At 51.4% G+C, this 22,225-nt stretch overlaps 1 protein-coding gene across 2 annotated transcripts in view; it reads left to right on the forward strand.

Annotated features, from left to right (window-relative positions):
- Positions 1-21,449, forward strand: part of DHCR24 (24-dehydrocholesterol reductase) — a 36,404-nt gene extending 14,955 nt beyond the window's left edge. The window contains exons 4-9 of one of the 2 annotated variants that reach the window (XM_082358277.1): positions 481-599; positions 2,502-2,765; positions 7,830-7,973; positions 16,749-16,946; positions 17,086-17,264; positions 18,554-21,449. In XM_082358277.1, coding sequence (XP_082214403.1) covers positions 481-599; positions 2,502-2,765; positions 7,830-7,973; positions 16,749-16,946; positions 17,086-17,264; positions 18,554-18,707 — 1,058 coding nt within the window. In that variant the 3' untranslated portion in view covers positions 18,708-21,449. The remainder of the gene's footprint in view (positions 1-480; positions 600-2,501; positions 2,766-7,829; positions 7,974-16,748; positions 16,947-17,085; positions 17,265-18,553) is intronic. The other variant, XM_082358278.1, reaches the window with a different exon arrangement.
- Positions 21,450-22,225: the final 776 nt, after the last annotated feature.

Consider the following 22,225-nt stretch of genomic DNA (forward strand, 5'->3'; position numbering starts at 1 on the left):
GCATCCATTGCTCCAGTTCTGCCCCTTGGAACACACAGAATAAGTCTAGTGTCTCCTTCCATAGGATTCAAGGTCCCAGAGCCTTTTCTTCTCCAGGGGAAACACTTTCAGGTCCTTTAACTGTTCCCAAGGGACATGGCTTCCCCCACCCAACCAACCATCCTTTCATCAATGTCCCTGTTGAAATGAATGTGCACAGGTTTCTAGGTTGGGTCTGGCCAGAGGTGATGGCGCAAGTGCCCTTGATGGGATCTCCCACCCATCTTCCACCTCTAAGCAAACCCTCACGCCCACAGCTTAGGCCCGCCTTCTCTCTCCTGCTCTCTACATACACAGAGGTGGGAAATCTCCCCTAAGATCTGCCAGCCCTGTCATACCTCCTTCATGCTCTGAGTTTCCCCAGCTCCAGCAAGGTGTCCTTTTCCCAGCTCTCCCCGACCCCCTTCCAGCTCTGCCTGGCTAATGCACATGTCTCTGCAGGGGGATTGATCATGGGCACGGGCATCGAGTCTTCATCCCACAAGTATGGCCTGTTTCAACACATCTGCACTGCCTACGAGCTGGTGCTGGCCGATGGCAGCTTTGTGCGATGCACACCGGTGAGTTCAGAGATGGGGGATGCCCCCACCAGCCTGCTCTGGGCATTAAGGACCCCTGGGAGGTGGCTCCCCTGGGGGTGCTTCGTTTCAAATACACCTGTCCAGTCTGGGTCTGTATCCATAATAATAACAGATTTATGTAACCCCTTATATGTGCTCAGATACTGTTGTAAATGCTGCCTCATGTATATTAAGGCATTTAATCGTTAAACAACTTTATGAGGTGGGTACTATTATTAGACACATTTTACAGATAGGAAACTAAAGCACAGAGAGGTTAATAAACTTGCCCAAGATCACACAGCTAGTAAATCCCACACGGCTGGGATTCAACCCCAGCCTATCGGGCTCCCAAGTCAATGCCCTTAGCAATTCATGTCACTATACTGTCTTGAAGTCAGGCCCAAGCATCAACATTCTATGCCAGTGGTGAGGCGTAACCAACAGTAATAAGAGGGGCTGTTTTGGAGAAATAAAAGGCAATTCCACGGCCCAAAGTAGGATGCAGACAGTTAAGGAGCAGGACAGGATTGAAACTTTAAATAAACTCAGATCTCTCTGAGCATATCTAAGGAGCCCCTGGGATGGGAGGAACAGTGTGATCCTTTAGAAGTGAATGTTTCTGAGAGCCACCAGAGTTGTTGGCCTCACAGAGTCCAGGGCAGGACTCCAGGCTTGAGAGCTCTGGTCTGGACAAGATAGACCTCTTTCAGGATTCACACCAGTTCAGCACATTTCCCGAAACGCTCTCTGGGCCCTGCCTTCTAACCTGTTTATTATGAGCAGAGAAAGGAGACAGGCATTCATGAATTACTTCCCTTCTCTGAGGTCCAGTTTCCTCATCTGGCAAATGCGTTGTCAGGAGGAGAAAGTAGATGCCGTATGTTAAGCTCCTAGCACAGAGCCGGGTGTGCGGCGGACACCTGGTTATTACTGCTGTGAGCTGACAGTGTGATCAGGCGGTGGCCCAGATGGGCATCGGGTGGCCCACGTCTGCTGTTCCAGAGACTTCTGCCAGCCTGCTGCAGAGCTCCCCTGCTCCAGCACGGCCCTCACCCCACCACCTCGCTGCACCCACCACACCAGCACCAAGGGCGTTCAGCGTGAGCAGAGACCACGCGGGGCTGTCCTCTCCGTAAAGCCTGGACAAGGCTAGACTTCTTCACAAGGAGCTTTATTAGAATCAAAGAAGCTGCCTTAGAACGGCCAGATGAAAAGTTGTTAGTCTCCAAGACAAATACCAAAACAAGAAAATCGTGAGGTTAGAAGGAGGATCACTGGATCAGGTGTCAGGCGGCCTTGCCTGAGGCCGACATCGCTGCACTGACTTGGGGGGAAGCCTTGGGTGAGCCATTGTCACCTCTTGGAGCCTCACTCTCCTTACCCATTCAAGCAGGAATGTTAATGCTCTCCCTGGACTGTGGGTGGGGGAGGGGGGAGTTCACAGCTAATGGAATGGGAAAGGCTTTGTAAGTTTCAGTAATGGCCCATTTTAACGTCCCCTGGCTACCTTGACCCTCATTAAGGGTTCATCTCTCTCTAGCCTGGCCTGGGCCCCCTGGCCCTTGGTCCCTCATTTTAGGACTCTGGGCAGAGCTGGTCCTGGCCTCTTCCTGGGTCGCCTGTGGTCCAGGGGCTGTGCCCAGGTGGAGGAGAGAGGATGCACTCTCCCTAAGCATCCCTGATCCAGAGGGCAGTGTAAGGTCAAATGTCATGCTGAAGCTGCATGGGGAGGACTGAGGCCCAGAAAGTGCAGTTGCGAGGTCCCTGTTCAGGTTGACACAGATAGTGCCAGGACAGGGATTTAGCCCAGGCCCTGGGTCCTCTGCGCCCTGCTGATGACTCGCTGCAGCGCGGGGTTTGGGGGTCAAACATTCAGCATGTGTCCACTCCGCCTCACAGTCGGAAAACTCAGACCTGTTCTACGCTGTGCCCTGGTCCTGCGGGACCCTGGGCTTCCTGGTGGCCGCCGAAATCCGCATCATCCCCGCCAAGAAGTACGTCAAGCTGCGGTTTGAGCCAGTGTGCGGCCTGGAGGCCATCTGTGACAAGTTCACCCGTGAGTCCCAGCGGCAGGAGAACCACTTTGTGGAAGGGCTGCTCTACTCCCTGGAGGAGGCCGTAATCATGACGGGGGTCATGACGGACGAGGCAGAGCCTGGCAAGGTAGGCCCGGAGGAGGAGGGCCTGGATGGGCTGGGATGGAGCCTGATTCCCCACCCTGACCCTGGCAGCCACCCTCTTTGAGGCTGCGACCTGGGTCAGCCCACCTGGGCAGCAGGATCTATAGTCGGCCGTCTTAGGCTGTGACCGAAGTATCCATTTACTCTGCCCCTACCATCTGCCAGGTACGTGTGTGTCTCTTGATAGGCGTAATCTTTGATCCTCACAGTAACCCCATTTTATAGATGAAGAAACCAAGGCTCCAAGAGGCCATGTAAACTTCCACAAGATGACAAAGCCAAGATTTGAGTAATTGATTTGATGCCTCAGAATCCATGATTCACACCCCTTCAGCGTACACTGTGTAATTTTTAAAAGCCGTGCTTTCTCCATTGAGAAAGGATTTGTGCTTATTATGAGAGGCTTGGAAAGTGTACAGAAGTAAAAGGAAAGAAAAGACTCCACCTATAAATATGACCCAATCCAGCTCTTGCTAATGTGTTTGATAGATTTATTTCCTCTCTTTTCGATGCACAGATTTTTTTAAAGCTTTTACAAAAGTAGTATAACAGTGTTGAAATATGTAAAGAAAAAGTTGAAGTGCATCTCTTCACCCAAGCATGCTGCCAGGGTAACCACTGTAACACGGCACTCTTCAAGGCCTGTGCCTGTGCATGCCCATGTGCGCGTGTGTACATGCCCGTGCCCTCGTTTTATCCCATGCTTTCTGTTGTTGCCTGTAATTAGCCTAACTCATTGCTTCCCGATGAGCATTTATTTTGCTTAAAGTGTTTTGCTCTTACAAATAAGATTGCATTGAAGATTCTCTTGCATCTATCCTTGGCCTCTTGTACATGCATTTCTGTAGGATTGAGTCCAAAAAAAGGAATTCCTGACCCAGGGGTTTGAATATATTAAATATTGATAGATATGACCAGTGACCTGCCAGAAATGTGTGCTTCTGTCCACTTCCAGCGACGCAGTGGTGTGTGAGAATACCTTTCCCCCACGTTCTTGCCAGTGCTGGATAGCATCACTCTTTCATTTTTGCCAATCTGATAGGGTTAAAAATAGTAGCTCGTTTTATTTTGCAGTTCTCAGGTACTTTCAAGGTTACCATCTCTTTGCACAGTGTTTCGGTTTGTTTGTCTTCAGCTGTGAACACCAGTTCAAATTTGTAGTTTCTGGTTTAGTGCGATAAGCATTTCTGCATGTCGTTACATTGCCTTCATATTTAATGACAGCAGAAACATTGCGGTGAGCAAATGCCCTATCATCTACTAAACCACTGCCCCATAGTTGGAAATTAAAGTTGCATCCAGTTTTTCATTATTTTAATTAATGTAGCAGTGGACATCTTTTGTCTATAATGTGAATAATACCTTCAAGTAGAATTAGTACAACAAAGGATAGGCACTTTTAAGGCTCTTGATCTATCCCTGTATACTTAAAACATTTTAAAATCAAAAAGGACTCAAAAATCATCTGATACAATTCCCTCTCCAAATAAGGAACAGAGGCCCAGAAGGGGAAAGAGGCTCCTCTGAGGACCCACAACAAGCATGAGGCAGATTTAAGTTTGGGTCTCTGACTCCTGGTTGGGTATTTGTTCCCCGCCATACCAGCTTCTAGAATTTTGCATCATCTGCAAACTTTGATCGAGCACCATTCTTTTTTTTTTAATTGATTAATTAATTTATTTATTTTTGGCTCTGTTGGGTCTTCGTTTCTGTGCGAGGGCTTTCTCTAGTTGCGGCAAGCGGGGGCCACTCTTCGTCGCGGTGCGCGGGCCTCTCACTATTGTGGCCTCTCTTGTTGCGGAGCACAGGCTCCAGACGCGCAGGCTCAGTGGTTGTGGCTCACAGGCCTAGTTGCTCTGCGGCATGTGGGATCTTCCCAGACCAGGGCTCGAACCCGTGTCCCCTGCATTAGCAGGCAGATTCTCAACCACTGCGCCACCAGGGAAGCCCAGAGCACCATTCTTTATGGGACACTAGTGAGCACTGGAGGATGAGGATCCTGGAGCAGGAGTGGGACTTCAGACACTGAGCCCAAATGTTCTGGTGTCCCCGGGCCCTGGCTCTGCCTGAGCTCATGTCGGGCCAAAGCCCAGGCAGTGTGTCACTCTGAACCTAGTCACCTGGCAAGGAGATCTTGTCCAGAGGTTTTCCACCTTGTCTGAGATGTTCCTCTGGAAGCTGCCGGTGGTGATAAGCTAAGGGCGGGGACCAAGGGGTATCACCACCCACTTTGTACTGAAAGTCATCTCTTTGATGTATTAGATGCCACCTAAGGTTGCAGTTGGGCAAAAGGGATTGTACAGCTTTTAAATTGTTTGAACGCTCTGACCAGTTCCCTTATTTCCCAGGAAGACCAAGGTTTTCCCCAGAGGCTTGCCTGGTTATCAGTGGCAGAGGGGCCCCGGGCCTCGGGCCACAGACTTTTGCAAAGTGTTCCCATGATGCCGGATGAGAACGGGGCCTGGGGCGGGGGGAGAGTGGTGGGTGCCAGAGGCATGTGCGTGTTTCATCGGAGGAGCATTTCTCCCAAACATGCCTGTTCGGCAGGCTGCTCAGGAGTTCGTCCCTGCGTGCCCAGGCACTGTCCACTGGGAGAAGGCAGCCACCCCCGTTTTACAGGGGAGCCCAGAGATAGGAAGTGGCTTGTTATCTAAGTGCTTGGGCTGGAACTGCAACTCCTGCCGCCTCTTGGCTGCCACGGCTGCCATGTGCCCCAGGAGAGACGTGCCATCCAGGTTCTTTATCATGTCCCAGGCTTCTCGGGCACAAAGAGTTACGGATGAGTCCACGAACGCCAGGAGTGCCTGTATCCAGGTACCCCCGAGTCTCGGGTTCATCACGCAGCTGGTGCCACTGCCGGTGTGTGACCAGGTCCACCTGGGGTTAGATCAAGTTGCTCTGTTCCTGTGGGGTCTGACTCCCCTTTGCATTCGCAGGTGGAGGCCAGCCTATGGTGACTTCTGCCCTGCCCCGCACTGTCCACACTCTAACTGCCTTGGACAAGCAGGCTCTTTAGCCCGTTTCCTGGTACTTCGTGGCCTGGTTTCCACACTGCAGAGTGGCCTAGCAGCAGAGTGGCCTGCACACAGCGGTGACCCCCAGATGGGCTGCAAGTGTCAGCTGCCAGAGGTGGGGGGCAGAGGTTGCCTGGCTCCAGGGTAGAGGGGGCTGCCGAGGGGCTGGGGGCAGTGAGAGGGCCGGGAACTGAACACTGTGCCCCTGCTGTGGGCAGGCCCTGTGCTTGGCACTTTCTGCATTATCTCTTTTAGTCTCTCTAACCATTTTACCTGTACTGAAAATGAGGCTCAGAGAGGCTAAGTAACCTGCCAGGATCGGCCTAGTACATTAAAAGTGGAGACAGCAAATCAGTAAACAGTAGGCACACGGCAGTCCCATTTATATAAATCTGTGTGTGTGTGAAAATAAAACCTAATGAATACACATCAGTTTTTAGTAGTTCTCTCTGGAGGGTGAGGCTGCAGGGGCATGCCTCAGGTTACACATTACTGCAGTGTCTCAAGTTTTCACAAGGAGCGTACGTTGCTTTTAGAATCAGGAAAAAAGTTAATAGTTTTTTTTTTTTTATAATGCCCACATTCCAGAACCCACCATTCAAGGTTCTCTGCCATCCGCCTTGGCCTTCTTTTGCAACATGGAATGTGCTTGAGTCCTTGCCTTGTCTCTTGCGAGCCTTGTGACCTCGGCTGGTCCCTTCAACCTTGATGATTCTTTCTCCTGGTTAGTGAAACAGGGACAGCCCTGCTGTGCAGGGTCGTGGAGGAGATAAAGAAGGAATGTGTGCGAGGTCATGGAAGAGGTAATGAATGTATGCAAAGTCATGGAGGGGACAAAGAGTGAATACGTCGGGTACTGGTGCTGCCTCCCTGGAGTGTGGGCACTTAGCCCGTGCTGTGATTATTCTCCAGCCACCCTGGGCTTGCTTGCTTCTTGCCTCTGCTCCTGTCTTTCCCTCCCGGATGGTCCCCTGGCAACATTCTACCTCTCCCACGTGGCCTCCACTCTCTGCTTCCTCCTATCCCTTTGCTGGGTGTGATCTCACCTGCCCCATAAAACACGGGTGCCTCTCCCACCCCAAGAGAAGCTGGTATGACATGGGCCCGAGCATCTGCAGTGTGTGTGTATGTAATTTCTAATAGGCACAAAGATCTCCCACAAAGTATTTATTTTTATTGCCATTTTACATGTGAAGAAACAAGCTCAGAGTGTCCTGCGCCAGGTCACACAGCTAGTGGGTGACTGGGCCAGGGTCTGTCCTCAGCCGCCCAACCTGAAGCCCATCACCCTTCCGGGTTGCTGCCCTGCCTGTCTCCAAAAGCATCGGCCCACAGTTCCTTTCATGGGTGAGGAAGCTGAGGCTCAGAGAAGCTAAGTCATCGCGGGGCACACAGTAGGTAGAGTCCTGAACCATTTAGGGCTGAAGAAGACACCAGCTAAATCATGATTTAGGCTTGGAGACCACAGGGCCCAGAGCCAGGGAAGACTGTAGTTTTACTGTGAGCTTCCTCCGCTGATGGGGGCTGCCTGGGGGGAGCGCTGTGGCCAGAGGATGTGGAGCTTGGTCCAGGGCAGCAGGGAAAGCACCGTGGTCAGTTGGTGCTGTCGGCTGTGGGACCCCGTGGGGAGTATGGCCCGCGCTCAGTGTTCGTGCCGACACTGGCCTCGTGGGAGGGAGGTGGGGAGGAGCACACCTGTTTGGAGCACTGCACCGTGGCCGACGGCGACAGGCATCGGCACTTCAGTTCTCTCACCGAGAAGGAGTAGCAGGCTGAGCTCTCGAGACTGTCAGGAGTTCGCTGTTGGGCCCTGGGCTCACCACTTAACCTCTGTGAGCCCCTGCTCTCTCTGCTAGAGAATGCCGGCTGTGCTTATTAACCTCACCCGGCTTTCAAGAGCCTCCAAGGCAATAATAGACATGAAAGAGCTCTGGAGAGGCCAGGAGTGCCGAACAGAAGCTGGGTATCACTGTTACGCCCCGGTGGCATTGGGGCTTGTCTGTGGCCTGACACAGTGCCCTCTGTCATTGCAGCTGAATAGCATTGGCAACTACTACAAGCCGTGGTTCTTCAAGCACGTGGAGAACTACCTGAAGACAAACCGCGAGGGCCTGGAGTACATCCCCTTGAGACACTACTACCACCGCCACACGCGCAGCATCTTCTGGGAGCTCCAGGTGAGGCTAGGATTTCCTGGTAGTCCTGGCTCCTGGCCGGGCTGGCAACCAGGATGGTTTCCCCTCCCTTGGGGGAAAAGAGTGGCTTTGTGCTAGGGACCAGAACAGCCTCTTACCCAGCAGCACAGTGCCTCCTTCTTCAGGAGCAGCCACCTTCCCTTAAAGCAGCGGGCTCTCCCCACACACCTGCCTGTGCCAGAAGGTGGGGCGCGGGGCCCAGTGCTTTGGGGAACACAGACCTGTTCTGTCCTTGAGGAGCTGTAGCCTAGCCAAGCAGACAGACTGCGGCCTGAGAAGAGGAAGTGGCTGGTCCTGCCCAGGGCTGGAGGTAACTGTCAAGCGTGGCCTTGACGTGTGAGCAAGAATTTGCTGTTGTGTGATGAGCGATGGGGAGCAGTGACATTTTAAATAAGCGGTCAGGGAAGGCCTCTCAGGAGATGCCTTGTGAGCGGGACCTGAACATAGGACACGCCAGGCAGAGGAAGAGCCAGAGCACAGGTCCTCACATGGGCTGGGTGGGTAACTTTTTATTTCTTTTTTTTTAATTGAAGTGAAAACATAAAATTAACCATTTTAAAGTATACAGTTCAGTGGTATTTGGTGCATTCATGATGTTGTGTGTCTACTATATCTAGTTTCAAAATATTTTCATCGCCCTAAAAGGAAATCCTGTACCCATTAAGCAGTTACTCCCCATTCCCTTTCCCCAGACTCTGGCAACCATCAGTCTGCATTCTGTCTCTATGGATTTACCTATTCTAGACATTTTATATAAATGGAATCATACAACATGTGGCCTTTTGTGCCTGGCTTCTTTCACTAAGCCTACTTTCAAGGTTCATCCATGCTGTAGCATGTATCAGTACATCATTCCTTTTTGTGGCTGAATAATACTCCATTGTATGGTTGGACCACAGTTTGTTTTTCCACTCATCTGCTGGTGGACATTTGAGTTGTTTCCACCTGCTGGCATTGTGAACAATGCTGCTGCAAACATTCATGTACTAGAATTTGTCTGAGTACTAGTTTTCAGTTTTGGAGGATACATGCCTAGGAGTGGAACTGCTGGGTCGTGTGATGATTCTGTGTATAACCTACTGAGGAGCTGCCAGACGTTTTCCATGGTGGCTGAGCCATTTTACATTCTCAGCAGCAGCATGTGTAGGTTCCAATTTCTCTACATTCCCACCAGCACTTGTTGTTTTTTGGGTTTTTGCTATAGCTATCCTAGTGGGTAAGAAGTGGAATCTCACTGTGATTTTGATTTGCATTTTCCTAATGACTAACGATGTTGAGTATCCTTCCATGTGCCTGTTGGCCATTTGTATATTTCTTGGAGAAGTATCTGTTCAGATCCTTTGCCCAATTTTAATTGGGTTATTGATCTTTGTTGTTGAGTTGTAAGAGCTCTATATATATTCTGGATATTAGACCTTATCAAATACATGATTTGCAAATATTTCCTCTCATTCTGTAGAAGTATCTATTCAGATCCTTTGCCCAGTTTTAACTGGGTGATTGATCTTTGTTGTTGAGTTGTAAGAGTTCTATATATATTCTGGATATTAGACCCTTATCAAATACATGATTTGCAAATATTTCCTCTCATTCTGTAGGTTGTCTTTCACTTCCTTGATAATGTTTTTTTTTTTTTTAAGTTTTTTTTGATGTGGAGCATTTTTAAAGTCTTTATTGAATTTGTTACAATATTGCTTCTGTTTTGGTTTTTTGACCGTGAGGCATGTGGGATCTTACTCCCCGACCCGGGATGGAACCCGCACCCCCTGTATTGGAAGGCGAAGTCTTAACCACTGGACCACCAGGGAAGTCCCGATAATGTCTTTTGATTCACAAAAGTTTTTGGTTTTGATGAAGTCCAGTTGATCTATTTTTTCTTCTGTTACTCGTGCTTTTAGTGTCGTATCTAAGAATCCATTGCTAAATCCAAAGTCATGAAGATTTCTTCCTGCGTTATCTTCTAAAAGCTTTATGGTTTTAGCTCTTATATTTAGGTTCTTGATCCATTTTAAGTTAAGTTTTGTGTATTGTGTGAGGTGGGGGTCCAGCTCCATTCTTTTGCCTCACAGCAAGGTGCAAGGTGTCACAGCAAGGCTGCGTGTTTCTGAAAACAGCAAGAAGGCCCTTGAGCTAGACCCATGGTGGAGAATACGGTGAAACAGCAGCTATAGCCTAGATCATGTAGGTCCTTGTAGGTCAGGGGAGGACTTCATATTTTACCTTGTGTGGTAAGGAAGCCAGTGGAGGGCTTTGTGCAGAAAAGTGACATGACCTGATGTTTGTTTTAAAAGGATAATTTTGACAGCTAGGTGGAGAGTGGATGGGGTGGAGGTGGCAAGAGTGGGAGAGCGGAAGAAAGAAGATTCTGCCGTCCAGGGTGGTAGCGGTGGAGGAGGAAAGGGGTCTCAGATCTGGGAGGTGCTGTGAAGGTTGAACCAACCAACAGGATTTCCCACAGATTGCCCTTGGGTGTGATTCCAAGGTTAGGGACCCAAGCAACCGGGTGGCCCGAGGTGCCATTGACTGCTATGGACAACATGGGGGAGGGGTCTGGGAAGGAAAATCAGAAGTTTGGTTTGGGACATGTCAGCGTGAGATGCTTTTCAGACATCCAGGTGGGACGTTGAGTGGGCAGCTGGCACATATGTCAGATCTTCAGGGCAGAGGTCGAAGAAATCCATATCACTGTGGGTGTCATCAGCAGAGAAATGTTAATTAACACCGTGGGACTAGATGAGTGAGGGAGGTTAGAGAAGAGAAGTCCGAGAGCCAAGCCCTGCAAGTTGAGGGAGGAGGAGCCAGCCAGGAGAGGAGAAGACGGCGTCAGTCAGAGGGGAGGAGAAACCCAGGAGGACTGGCATCCTGGAAGCTACTTGAGGACAGCATGTCAAGAAGGAAGATGAACAGCCGTGTCAAATGCCCCTGAGTGAGATGACGACAAAGCATCGACCCCTGGTCTTAGTTGTGAGAAGGTCACTGATGACCTTGAGCCATGGGGCTGAAAGCCTGACGTGGGTTCGAGAGAAAACAGAGACAGGGAAGTGGAGACAGTGAAAATGGAAATCAGAAGGCTCAGTATAAGGGAAAGCAGAAGAGTAGCGTGGGAGCCAGAGGGGGATGTAGGATCCAGAGGAAATATCTTGTGTGACTGCTTTATTTTTTATTTTGATTTTTTTTTTGGCCGTGCCGCACGGCACATGGGATCTTAGTTCCCCAACCAGGGATCAAATCTGTGCCCCCTGCAATGGAAGTGCAGAGTGTTAACCACTGGACCGCCAGGGAAGTCCATGTGTGACTTTCAAGAGAGGGGAGAGGTTACCACATGTTGACGTGCTGGCAGTGCAGGGGAGAGGGTGTGCTCGCAGGGTGAACCTTGAGGATGGATGGATCCTGTGCTCAGGTGGAGAGGTTGCCTTTAGGTGAGAGTGTGGAGATTCACCCACTGGACAGGAGGGAGGAAGTGTTAATGGAACAGTTGCTACAAACAGGAGGACCATTTGGTGGTGGGAGGGTGTGGGAGTCCTTCTATTTTCTCAATGAAATAGGAAGCAAGGATTTTAGCCGAGATGAGGGGGTGGGGGTTGTTGAAGGACTGAAGAGAGAGGAGACGGGAAATTGTCCCTTGGAGAGTGGGAATGAATTAACTGGGGAAATGTCATAGGATTGCTGGGCAACACTAGGCCTCCCAAAGATTCATGACCATGAGTTTACAGTGAGACTAGCCCTGGTGGTTGTGGATTTTCACACGTTCAGCTCTGTGGACGGGGTACAGAATAGGGAGAAAGTTAGATTTAACCACAGTTGAGGTTTTGCAAATGAGTATGACAAGTGGGGCGGGGTTGGAAAAGCCAGGACATGATCAAGATGAAATCTGAGCCAGCTGAGGGGGGGACAGTGAGGATGTGCGGGGCTGAAGGGACTGATATGGTGGCCTGGGTGCCCCTTGGGGTGAAGAATTGATGTCAGAGCACTGGAGGACATGAGCAGCAGGAAGGAGAGTTAGTGGTGGTCAGAGGGCGAACGCTTGGAATTGAAACTATGGAGATGCCAAATGAAGTATGTTGCCTACCATCCAGTTCTGCAGGAATGAAGTCATTAGGCCTTGCGGTCGCTGACCTTCAACACCCCCTGAAAGGAATTCAGGGCAAAGATCACTAATGAGGCACTCTGTGCTATGGGAAAACTGGCAGATAAAGACAGCCTTCAGATAGGTAGATATTTTGAGGAGAAAATTTTATGAACCCAAATTCTTGGATCTTCCCATACTTAGAAAAGTACCAAAGCCGTTAATAAGACGGCTGTTCCTCATAACTAGCAACAACCTTCGATCGAGACCTGTGCTTGATTTCATGTACGCTTCGCCAAAATCACATACATACTGATCTGGCCTTTACCTCTTCGGAACGGTTTCTCAGAGCTGTTTGAGAGCGCGTCTCCCAGGCTATAGTCAGTGAGACACTAAATAAACTCAACTCACAGCTCTGACGTGCTTTTTTTTTTTTCCAAGTCAACAGAGGCAATGAATACAGACAATAGGACAACATCGAGAGGTCAACAAACTTTCTTAAAGGGCCAAATAGCAAAAGCTTTAGGCTCTGCGGGTCATACGTCCTGTCGCAGCTGCTCAGCCCTGCCCTTGTAGCACAAAAGCAGCCACAGGCAGTGCACAAACAAACGTGCATGACTGTGCTCCAGTGATACTATTTATAAACGCAGGCAGGGGGCCAGATGTGGCCACCTGCTGGATCCGCTTGCAGACCGATTCCCACGGGCTATAGTTTGTCATCCCCTGCTCTGGAGTGTGACGTGAGAGTCAGGGCAGAGACCAGGTGGAAGGTAAGATCGCTGGAGGACAGCGAGGAGGCTGGGGCATGGGAAAGATCATAGAGGTGGGTATAAAATCACATCAGTGATAAGATGACTGTTGAAGAAGGTGGCAGTGATCCGGGAACGAGGGAGATGATGGGGGTGGAGATGATGGGCAGGTGGCTGCAAAGTCGCTGAGGGTTTTCAGGGAAGGGGAGGGGCAGAGACCTAGAAGCAGTAATGAGGAGCCCACCTCACCTCCGTCTACCCCAGAGGGTCTTGGAGAGAAAATGATACCACCTCGGAGGGCTGCAGGGGCCAGCCAGGTTCCAGCTAGGAGCAAGGAGAGGACACGACGGTCGAGAGAAGAGCTTGAGGATGGAGGGGGTTTGCTGCCGTTTAGACCATGAGAGAGCACAGGGGAGGGGTTTGGCAGAGAGGGGGACAGTGGCCAGTGGGGTCAGATTAAAAGACATTGCATCGCTGTAGCCCATCAAGGGTGCTGGTGGGAGGCACCCAAAAGTCCACCGTGACTGAGATAAATAGGGATGTCAGGCATGAAGGAATTACACCTGGTGGTCTCCTAGGAGGAGGTGTTGGGTCACTTCTAATCATGGGCCAGGTCTCTCAGGCAGAATGTGATGGGGCAGTGGTAAGGGCTGGAGGAGTGGGCAGCAGAGGCTTCATCAAGGCCCGGGGAGCTCTGGGCTTCCCCCATCCTTGTTAGTCCTTCTTTGAGCAGTGTCCAGGCCCAGAGCGTTTGATGGAAAGTTTTGCCAAAGGCAGAAGACCCCCGAGTCCCTGTTTATCCCTGCCAAGAGCAGTGTGAAGGATGTGGGAGGTGTGGTTTTGTCAAGAGCAGGGATATTTAAGAGACAGGAAAGGAAAGAGGGGCCAGCAAAGTACATGAGAGCACATCAGAATGATAACAGCAGCAATTAATATGAATCGCTCCTTACATGTTAGTTCTTAGGCCAAACACTTTTCATGCATTCTCTCTCCATCTTCCTAACAACCCTGTGAGGGTAGGTCCTAGTGCTGTTTCCACTTTACAGATGAAGAAGCTGGTTTAGGTTATCCAAAATAACACAACTCAGTAAGGGATAGAGTGTATTGGTTATCTATTGCTGCATAATGAATTAACCCCAAATTGTGAGGATTAAAACAACTGCCCTCTGTTATTTCACAGTTTCGAGGCTCAGGGATTGGAGAGCGATGGTGTGGGTGTTTCTGGCTCAGGGCTGCAGTCAAGGTGTCGGCAGGGCTGGTCTGCTGGAGGCTCTAGTAGGGCTGGAGAATCTGCTTCCTGGAAGGGTCCCTCACGTGGTTGTTGACAAGAGGCCTCCATTCCTTGCCACCTGGGCTGCTCAAGTGTCCTCACAACAGGGCATCTGGCTTCCCCCAGAGCAGGGGATTCAAGAGAGAGACCAAGGAGGGGTCCTCGGTGCCTTCCATGACCCAGGCTTGTCGCCTCGCCACTCCTGCCATACTCTCTTATTAGAACGGAGTCACCAAGTCTGGCCCACACCCAAGGAGGGGGGAATTAAGCTCCACCTCTTGAAGCAAGGAGTAGCAGAGAACTCCTGGACGGGTTTTAAAACCCCAGAGCTAGATTTCAAAATGAGGTTTGTCTTATATTTTTGTGCTGTTAAACACTAGCCTGTACTGCCTGAAGTTAAAGGAAGAATCTGGAAGGATGGGTGTTTTACTACCAAGATATGCACACAGGAAGTTTGTTCAGGAGAACTCTGGTGATCCTCAGCTGCGAGAGGAAAGGGAAGCAGGGCTGGGCAGAGGGAAAAGCAGAGGCGTGAGGCAGTCACAACAAAGACCTCAGCCAACCCACAGGGAGCTCTGGGGCCGGATGGCCCTCCAGAGCTGTCCCACCTTGAGGCCAGGGAGCTAGGACTTTGCAGCCCCACCCCATGAAGGGTGACTTTGGAGATATTGCATGTTGGGTTCCAGACCACTACAATAAAGCAAATAAGCACAATAAAGTGAGTTACACGAAATTTTTGGTTTCCCAGTGCATATATATATATTTTTTAATTTAGTATATTTATTAGACTATAACTGCTTTACAGTGTTGTCCCAGCGCATATAAAAGTTATGTTTACACTATACTGTAGTCTATTAAGTGGGCACTAGCATTATGTCTAAAAAAAAAAAAAAAAGGGCATACCTTAATTTAAAAATGCTTTATTGCTAAAAAATGCTAACCATTATCTGAGCCGTCAGCAAGTCAGAGTAGTGACATCAGAGATCACTGGTCACAGATCAGAAGTGCAATAAAACGAGGTCTATCTGGACAGTGTCAGGCATCCAGGACAAAGAATGCAGTAGCGCTCTGTGCTGACGCCCAGGATACAGTGATAAGCGGGAGGCTAGTAGACGCTGCCATTTGTGACTTGTGTTTTTTTTAAGCCCGTGGACTTGTCTGTGCATCGAATGTCTCTAGAAGGGTACACAAATAATTCCTAAGAATGGTTGCCTTTGTGGAGGGGAAAGAGATTGGGATGGAGGAGGAATGATGCGTGGTCAGGGCTGTGAGGGAAACGGGGTCAGGGCTTTAGGCTTTGAGGAGGATTTCTGCTATGGGCCTGTGTGGCTTTTCCAAGGACAACCAAGGGAACAATAAAAGCCACGCTATTTCCTGAGCTCCTGTTGTGAGCCAGGAACTGGTGTAGGAGCCGGAATCTAACAGAGAAGAGAGCAGACAGGGCCCTCCCTCCCTCATGGGAGTGGGCTGGTGATCAGAGGAGATGATTCCAGGGGAGGGGAGGGGAGGGGAGAGGAGAGGAGAGGAGGAGTCATGCAGCCTCTGAAGCTTAGCATGGGGGCTTCTTTGGGCAGCCACCACTGACCCTAGTCTGACGTGGACCCTTTTATGAGCTGCCTCTGCATCTCTCTGTTGCAGCTCTTCCCACCTGAGGTCAGGGACCACGTCTCAATGATCGGGGTATCCCCAGCACCCAGCACAGAAGCTGGCACCTGAGCACATAGGCGCCTCGTAATTGTCTAACGAATGAAGGAACGTCCTTGGCTTCGAAGGCCCGGGAGCTATGAGGATGGGGTATCAGGTGCACGCTGGCAGCCCTCAGGAAGACAGCAGACTGGGAGCAGGGAGGACGATCGTGAATGGGGGGCTCCTCCCTTGTGGAGGTTTGAGGCGTGGAAGAGGAAGGACAGCCCTGCTCGGGGGGTTTCACAAGAGGCCAGCTTGGGGGAGGCAGGCGGGGTGGCACTGTGCAGGGCCACAGGAACAAGAGAAAGTGGCTAGCTCTGCCTAGGATTGAAGGTAGCTGTCAAGCTTGGCCTTGACAGGTGAGCAAGAATTTGCTGTTGTTTGTATGGAGGGATGGGGAGCAGTGACATTTTAATAGGGGCGTCAGAGAAGGCCTCTCAGGAGATGCTGTAGACCGAAGGGCTCATTGTTGAACCTGAGCCAGACCTTCCCCACCTCAGTGGGAGCCGTCTCTGGCGGTGTGACCTTAGGGAAGTTGCTTAAGCTCTCTGAGTATCCATCCCTCTTGCCACTGAACAGCATTCTCAAACATTTATGGAATGCCTGCTCTGTGCCAGCCACACTGACCTCAGCAACTAGAACAGCAATGATAGCTTCGTTGTTATTTTGCTTCAGGCAATGGGCTGAGTGCCTTCCATTTGGTATCTTACCATTCATTCTCACAAGCCCCATTTTGCAGATCAGGAAACCTAGCTCAGGGAGGTTAAGTCCCCAGCCCAAGATCATCATCATAGCTGGTAAATGCTGGAGCTGGGAATCAAACCCAGATCCAGCTGAGTAAATCCTGGGTACCACCACACCCACCCCAGATAGGAGTGGACCCGTCACATTTCTGTCCAGCACCAGAGGAGGACCCGGCCCCTGGCACGTGGGGACACTGGGCCCTGCTGAGTTCCTTCTCTCCATCCCCAACCCTTGTCTTTCAGGACATCATCCCCTTTGGCAACAACCCCGTCTTCCGCTACCTCTTTGGTTGGATGGTGCCTCCCAAGATCTCCCTCCTGAAGCTGACCCAGGGCGAGACGCTGCGCAAGCTGTACGAGCAGCACCACGTGGTGCAGGACATGCTGGTGCCCATGAAGTGCCTGCCGCGGGCCCTGCACACCTTCCACAGTGACATCCACGTGAGCCGGGCCGGGAGCTCAGCGGGGATGCGGGGACGCGGGGGTGAGGGTGGCATGTGAGCAGCAGAGAGAGGGGAGCGCCGCAGAGCCTGCCATCCGGGGGAGGAAAAGCACCAACACGCCCTCCCTGGCCCCCCAGGTCTACCCCATCTGGCTGTGCCCATTCATCCTGCCCAGCCAGCCGGGCCTGGTGCACCCCAAGGGAGACGAGGCCGAGCTCTACGTCGACATTGGTGCCTATGGGGAGCCGCGCGTGAAGCACTTTGAGGCCCGGTCCTGCATGAGGCAGTTGGAGAAGTTCGTCCGAAGTGTGCACGGGTGAGCGCGTGCCCAGAGTGTGGCCGTCAGCCACAGAGCGCTGCCCTGGGGGGGGCGCGTGGAAGGCCAAGGCGCCAGCTCCACAGCCAGACCCTCGGGCGCTGAGTGACCCCTTGGATTCGGGAAGGGAGTTGGGAGATTCTAAGGAGGTGGAATTGCAGGCGTTCTCGCCCTTCCCCTTGCTGCATCCCCTCCTCCTCCAGTGAGCACACCAGCAGTCCCCTGGCTGCTTGAGCCAGGGGTCGCCCCACTACCTACCCCAGCGCAGGCCACGGGGGTGCTTTAGACGTGTCCAGGGGCTCGCACTCCAGGTTGGAGGCCAAAGCTGAGGGGGGGGGGGGGGGGACTCAGGACCATGAAAGTCACACAGAGGCCTGGACAGAGCATTGCTCAGAAACGTCCTGGAACAAACCGTGGACGTGCAGAATCCACGTGGACGAATCTCAAAATAATCATGCTGACGGAAAGAAGCCAGGAAAAAAGAGTACTGCATGATTCTATTCATATATATATATATATTTTATTTATATAAAATTATGGAAAATGCAGATGAACCCATGGTGACAGAAGGCAGGTCTGCCTGGGATTGTGGAGGGTGATGGACAGACAACACAGGGGAATTCAGGGCATGAAGAAAGTTTGGGGGTGATGGATATGGCCGTTATCTGGACTGAGGTGACAGTTTCAAGGTTATAGACATACATCAAACTTATCAAGCAGTACGTTTCTCTTTTTTTAATTTATTAAAAAAAATTTTTTTGCTTGTTTTATTTATTTATGTTATTGAAGTATAGCTGATGTACAATATTATATGTTACAGGTGTACAGTTTAGTGATTCACCATTTTTAAAGGTCATACTCTATTTATAGTTATTATAAAATATTGGCTATATTCCCTGTGTTGTACCATATATCCTTGTAGCTTCAAGTTGTACACTTTCATTATGCGCAGTTTATTGAACGTCAAACAAGAGAGAGAAAGCAGCCTGGCGACCACATCAGGGAGACGGGCATGCATTCTACTCCTGACTCTGCCTCCACTGCCACTTAAAGCCCTGAGCCCAGATTCCCCGTCTGTAAAATGGGGATAAAAATTCCTGCACCAGCCTCAACCACTAGCTCATTAGGGGGATTAAACAAGAGAAAGCCTCCAAAAGCACGTCCTGCCCTGCAGAGCAGGCGGTGCGTTAGGGGCGCATTAGGGATGGTTGGGGTTCTTTGCGTCCCTTTCCCCTCCCCGCCCCTCTTACCCCCGTCCCCGAGTCCTCACCCTTGTGTCTGCGCTGCAGGTTCCAGATGCTGTATGCCGACTGCTACATGGACCGGGAGGAGTTCTGGGAGATGTTTGACGGCTCCCTGTACCATAGGCTGCGGAAACAGCTCGGCTGCCAGGACGCCTTCCCTGAGGTCTATGACAAGATCTGCAAGGCTGCCAGGCACTGAGCCGGAGCCCACCCGGAAGGAGGCGGACGCGAGGGCGGACCCTGTCCCCAGGGCCAGAAGGCATCTTCCCTTCACTCAAGCTTGGCTGCTCTGCCAGATCCACACTTGCAGAAAGAAACCCCTCCAGAAACCCCACCCAGATGGCCCCGACAGCTTGCTCCCAGCTTTCAGGGGCAGCCAAGTAGAGTGGAAAGGACATGAGATTTGGAGTCAGACAAACCCGAGTCTAGTTCCCAGTTCTGCCACTCATTAGCTGTGTGACTCTGAGTGAGTCACTCAGCCACTCTGAGCCCTGCTCCTCATCTGTTGAAAGCGGGTAATGCTATCTGCCTGCTGTTGTCGTCTAAGTCAAGCGCCTGTCGCAGCAGAGGTGCTGGAGAAGTGGCAGCTGCTGTCAGCACGGCTTCCCACTCAGCATCACGTCGGACTAAAGTGCTTTGGATTCAGTGGTGGAGTCCGGGAAGGCTCCATGTTAGGTCACCTGGGCTCGGGTTTGGCTGAAGGGGGTGTCCTCGAGTTGCGCTGCCATCGCTTGTCAGCTGCAAGACCTCCTCGCAGAGGGAAGGAAGGAAGGTTCCTCTCCATCCCTGGGGTCTTGGGAGGGCAACAGGTGGGGCGGGCGGGCGGGCCCAAGATGTGCTGTGCCAAAGCCAGGTCTGATTCCAAAGTTCTCCCTGCCGTGCTCGGTGGCGCCTTGCCCCTTCCGCCTTCACGCTCAGGCTTGCAGGCCCACTGCAGCCGTTGCCCGAGTCCGCTCAGAGGGGACTGTGTCCTTGGAGAAGACACTTCAGGGTTGAATCCTGGCCGGGCCCAGGCCTGGGACACCTGCCCAGGCTGGGTGAGTGGTTTCTGCTCTGAATTGAATCCAGAGGACCTGGGCTCGTTCTTGGCTCTCCACCCTCCATGGCTCTTGTTCCCAGAACCCGCTTTGTCATGGTGGGGCTGTGTCCTCTGCTCTGCAGTAGGGGTGGGAGTTGGGGGGTGGGACCACGCCCAGCAGGACAGTGGAGCCCGCCGTCCCTCGGTTTCGTGGGGTTCCTCACTGTGGGGCTGAAAGAAAACAGCATCAACTTGATTTCTCCAACCACTCATCCCCCCCTTTTTTTCTTTCTCCCCCAGCCCCCAACTGTAGTTAATTTTAGTGCCTTACAAATCCTAAGCTCAGAGAAAAGTTAGCTCCATTTCCGTTCCAGAGGGAAGGAAACCTTCCCAGGTCCCTGCCCACCTAGTAAAGCTTGGTTGTTTATGCAGCTCTGTCTTAAGAACTGCCCAGCCTCAGCTGAAAACCCAGAATCTGAGAGGGAATTGTGTAAGGGAAGCTGGAATTAAGTGAACTGTGCCAGGCAGTGACATTTTGGGAGAGAGAGAGAGAGCACTGCACCAGGAGCCAGGAGGCCTGGGTTTGTCCTTGCTGTATTCTTCACGAGCTCTGCACCCGTGGGCAAGTCATTTGTCCCTCTGAGCTGTAGTTTCCTCATCTGTCACATCAGCACACACAAGACCACCTGAGGCCCTTCTGCCTTAGAAGTGCAGAGCTGTCTTAAACACCATGACTGCAAACCCCATGAAAAGCCTCTTGTGTGGATAGTCAGAGGAAAAACAAACGATCTAAGTGGACGCTTGGGGGTTGTCTGCCATTTAAGGTCCTTCCTTCAGCCCAAGGCCAGCTCTCATCTTTTCAGAAAGGCGCATCCATGGCCTGCAAGGAAGTGTCAGTCTTGTCACCACAGGTTGCCAGAATCCTCCCAGAGCCATGCTTTGGCTGCCGAGGCTCACTCCTCCTACCCTGGGCTTGGCACGCTGTAGTCTTGGCGTGGTCCTGGGAGATCTGGGTGCATTCAGGGCACTCAGAAGGCAGAGGAACCACTCTTCCCCATTTGGCCTCTGGAGGGGGCATAAGAAAAAAATAAGAAACCTCATTTTCTCGCTTGTATGCAAAGCACGTGAATACTGGCATTAGCTCTCCTAGTGGGCCCGTGGGCTTCCCGCTCGGCGCTAAACTGATGATCCTACTTGCTGTAGAGGAATGGTGAGCCCGAGCTAGATTAGCCCAACAGATAAGGCCCCGTCCTTTCACCAGTGGGGCCTCTGTCCCTGGGCCCCTGGGAGTGTGGCCAGAGAAGCCAGCAGCTTCTGTTATTCTCAGTCCTACAAACCAAAATCCTGCCCTTCACAGACCTCACTCAGAACCCGGGGCTCGGAAGGGAGGGTCTGGGGATCACACCAGCCTCAGGTTAGTGTTTTGCTTCAGTGATCTCTTGCCTGGAAAGGGGCAGTCTTCCAAGCATGTTGAGCTGAGTGACCAGCTCTTTCTTGTAGCCAGTCTTGTCACTACCCATCAGGTGGTGGTTTCAGGTGGAATTAAACTTGGCACATGGTGGGGGTGGGGCAGCGTGTGTGGAAAGTATAAGAAGAGGCCTCTCCCTTCCGGAACGCTGAGTTTCTCTGCATGAAGGTTTTCTGTAAAATCCGGGTTCTAGCCAGTTTCTTTGGCTGGAAGGACGCATAATCTAATTAGCTGTTACCGAAAGGGAAGTGGTGGGGATGGGGGTGGCAGTGAATGCTGTGTGATTTTTAGTTTTTTCCTTAATCATGGGGACCATGGAAAAAGGCATGGGTCTCCCCACCCCCACCCCCAGCAGGCTCTTGCAGCTGCAGGCGCTGTGCCTACTGTCTGAACACTTCATGTCCCTATGGCTGTGTGGCCACTGCTTCTGTAAGAATAAAAGTGTGATCTGGAAAGTAGCCTTTGTCCTTTCTTGCTCTGGGGACCACGACGTGGAGGCACTCCTGGCTCAAGTGCAGGCTCCAGTTGCCCTCTGAACCTGCGAGGGCTGGAAGATGGCATGGGGGAAGGGACAGGTGTGTTAGGGCAGAAGGACCAGGGTGATTTTCTTAACTGTTTTTGAATTTGTCATCGTCACAATGATCTGGCGTAGATGTTGATAATATTCCCCTATCTGCAGGGTGGAGAACAGACTACAAGGAGAAACTTGGAAGCTAGGAGACGAGTGAGAAGAGTTCAGGTGAGGTGGGGCTCAGATCGAGGTGGGGCTGTGCTTTTTAAGGCACCAGACATGACTGTCAGAAGCTCTGGGCCGCAGTCCTGGCTTTGTCACTTGGATGACCTAACTAATTTTGGCAAATCAGTTAATCCTATTGAGACTCTTTCCTCATTTACACACTGGTAGAGACCACTAACTGTCCACTAAAACCCATTCCTCCCTTTGAGCACACCACTGGACTACATTTCCCAGCCTCCCTCACCCTCAGATGTGCCCTTGTGTTAGAGTCGCTCCAGGAGAATGTGAGCAGAAGTGGTAAAGCCCTGTGTGAGGTTCTCCTGGCTCTTCTGTTATTTGGATGCAAATGACAGCCAGGCCATAGGTGGCAGCAGAGTCACAAGGGGAAGGAGCTAGATCCCTGAATCACTGTATGGAGAACTGCCCACCAACCTGAACTTTGGCCTGGTCTGGGAACAAGAAATAAACTTTTACTGTAGTTGAGTCGCTGCATAT

Source organism: Balaenoptera borealis (assembly GCF_965194805.1).
Source record: "Balaenoptera borealis genome assembly, chromosome: 1".
In the NCBI taxonomy this organism is placed as follows: domain Eukaryota; kingdom Metazoa; phylum Chordata; class Mammalia; order Artiodactyla; family Balaenopteridae; genus Balaenoptera; species Balaenoptera borealis.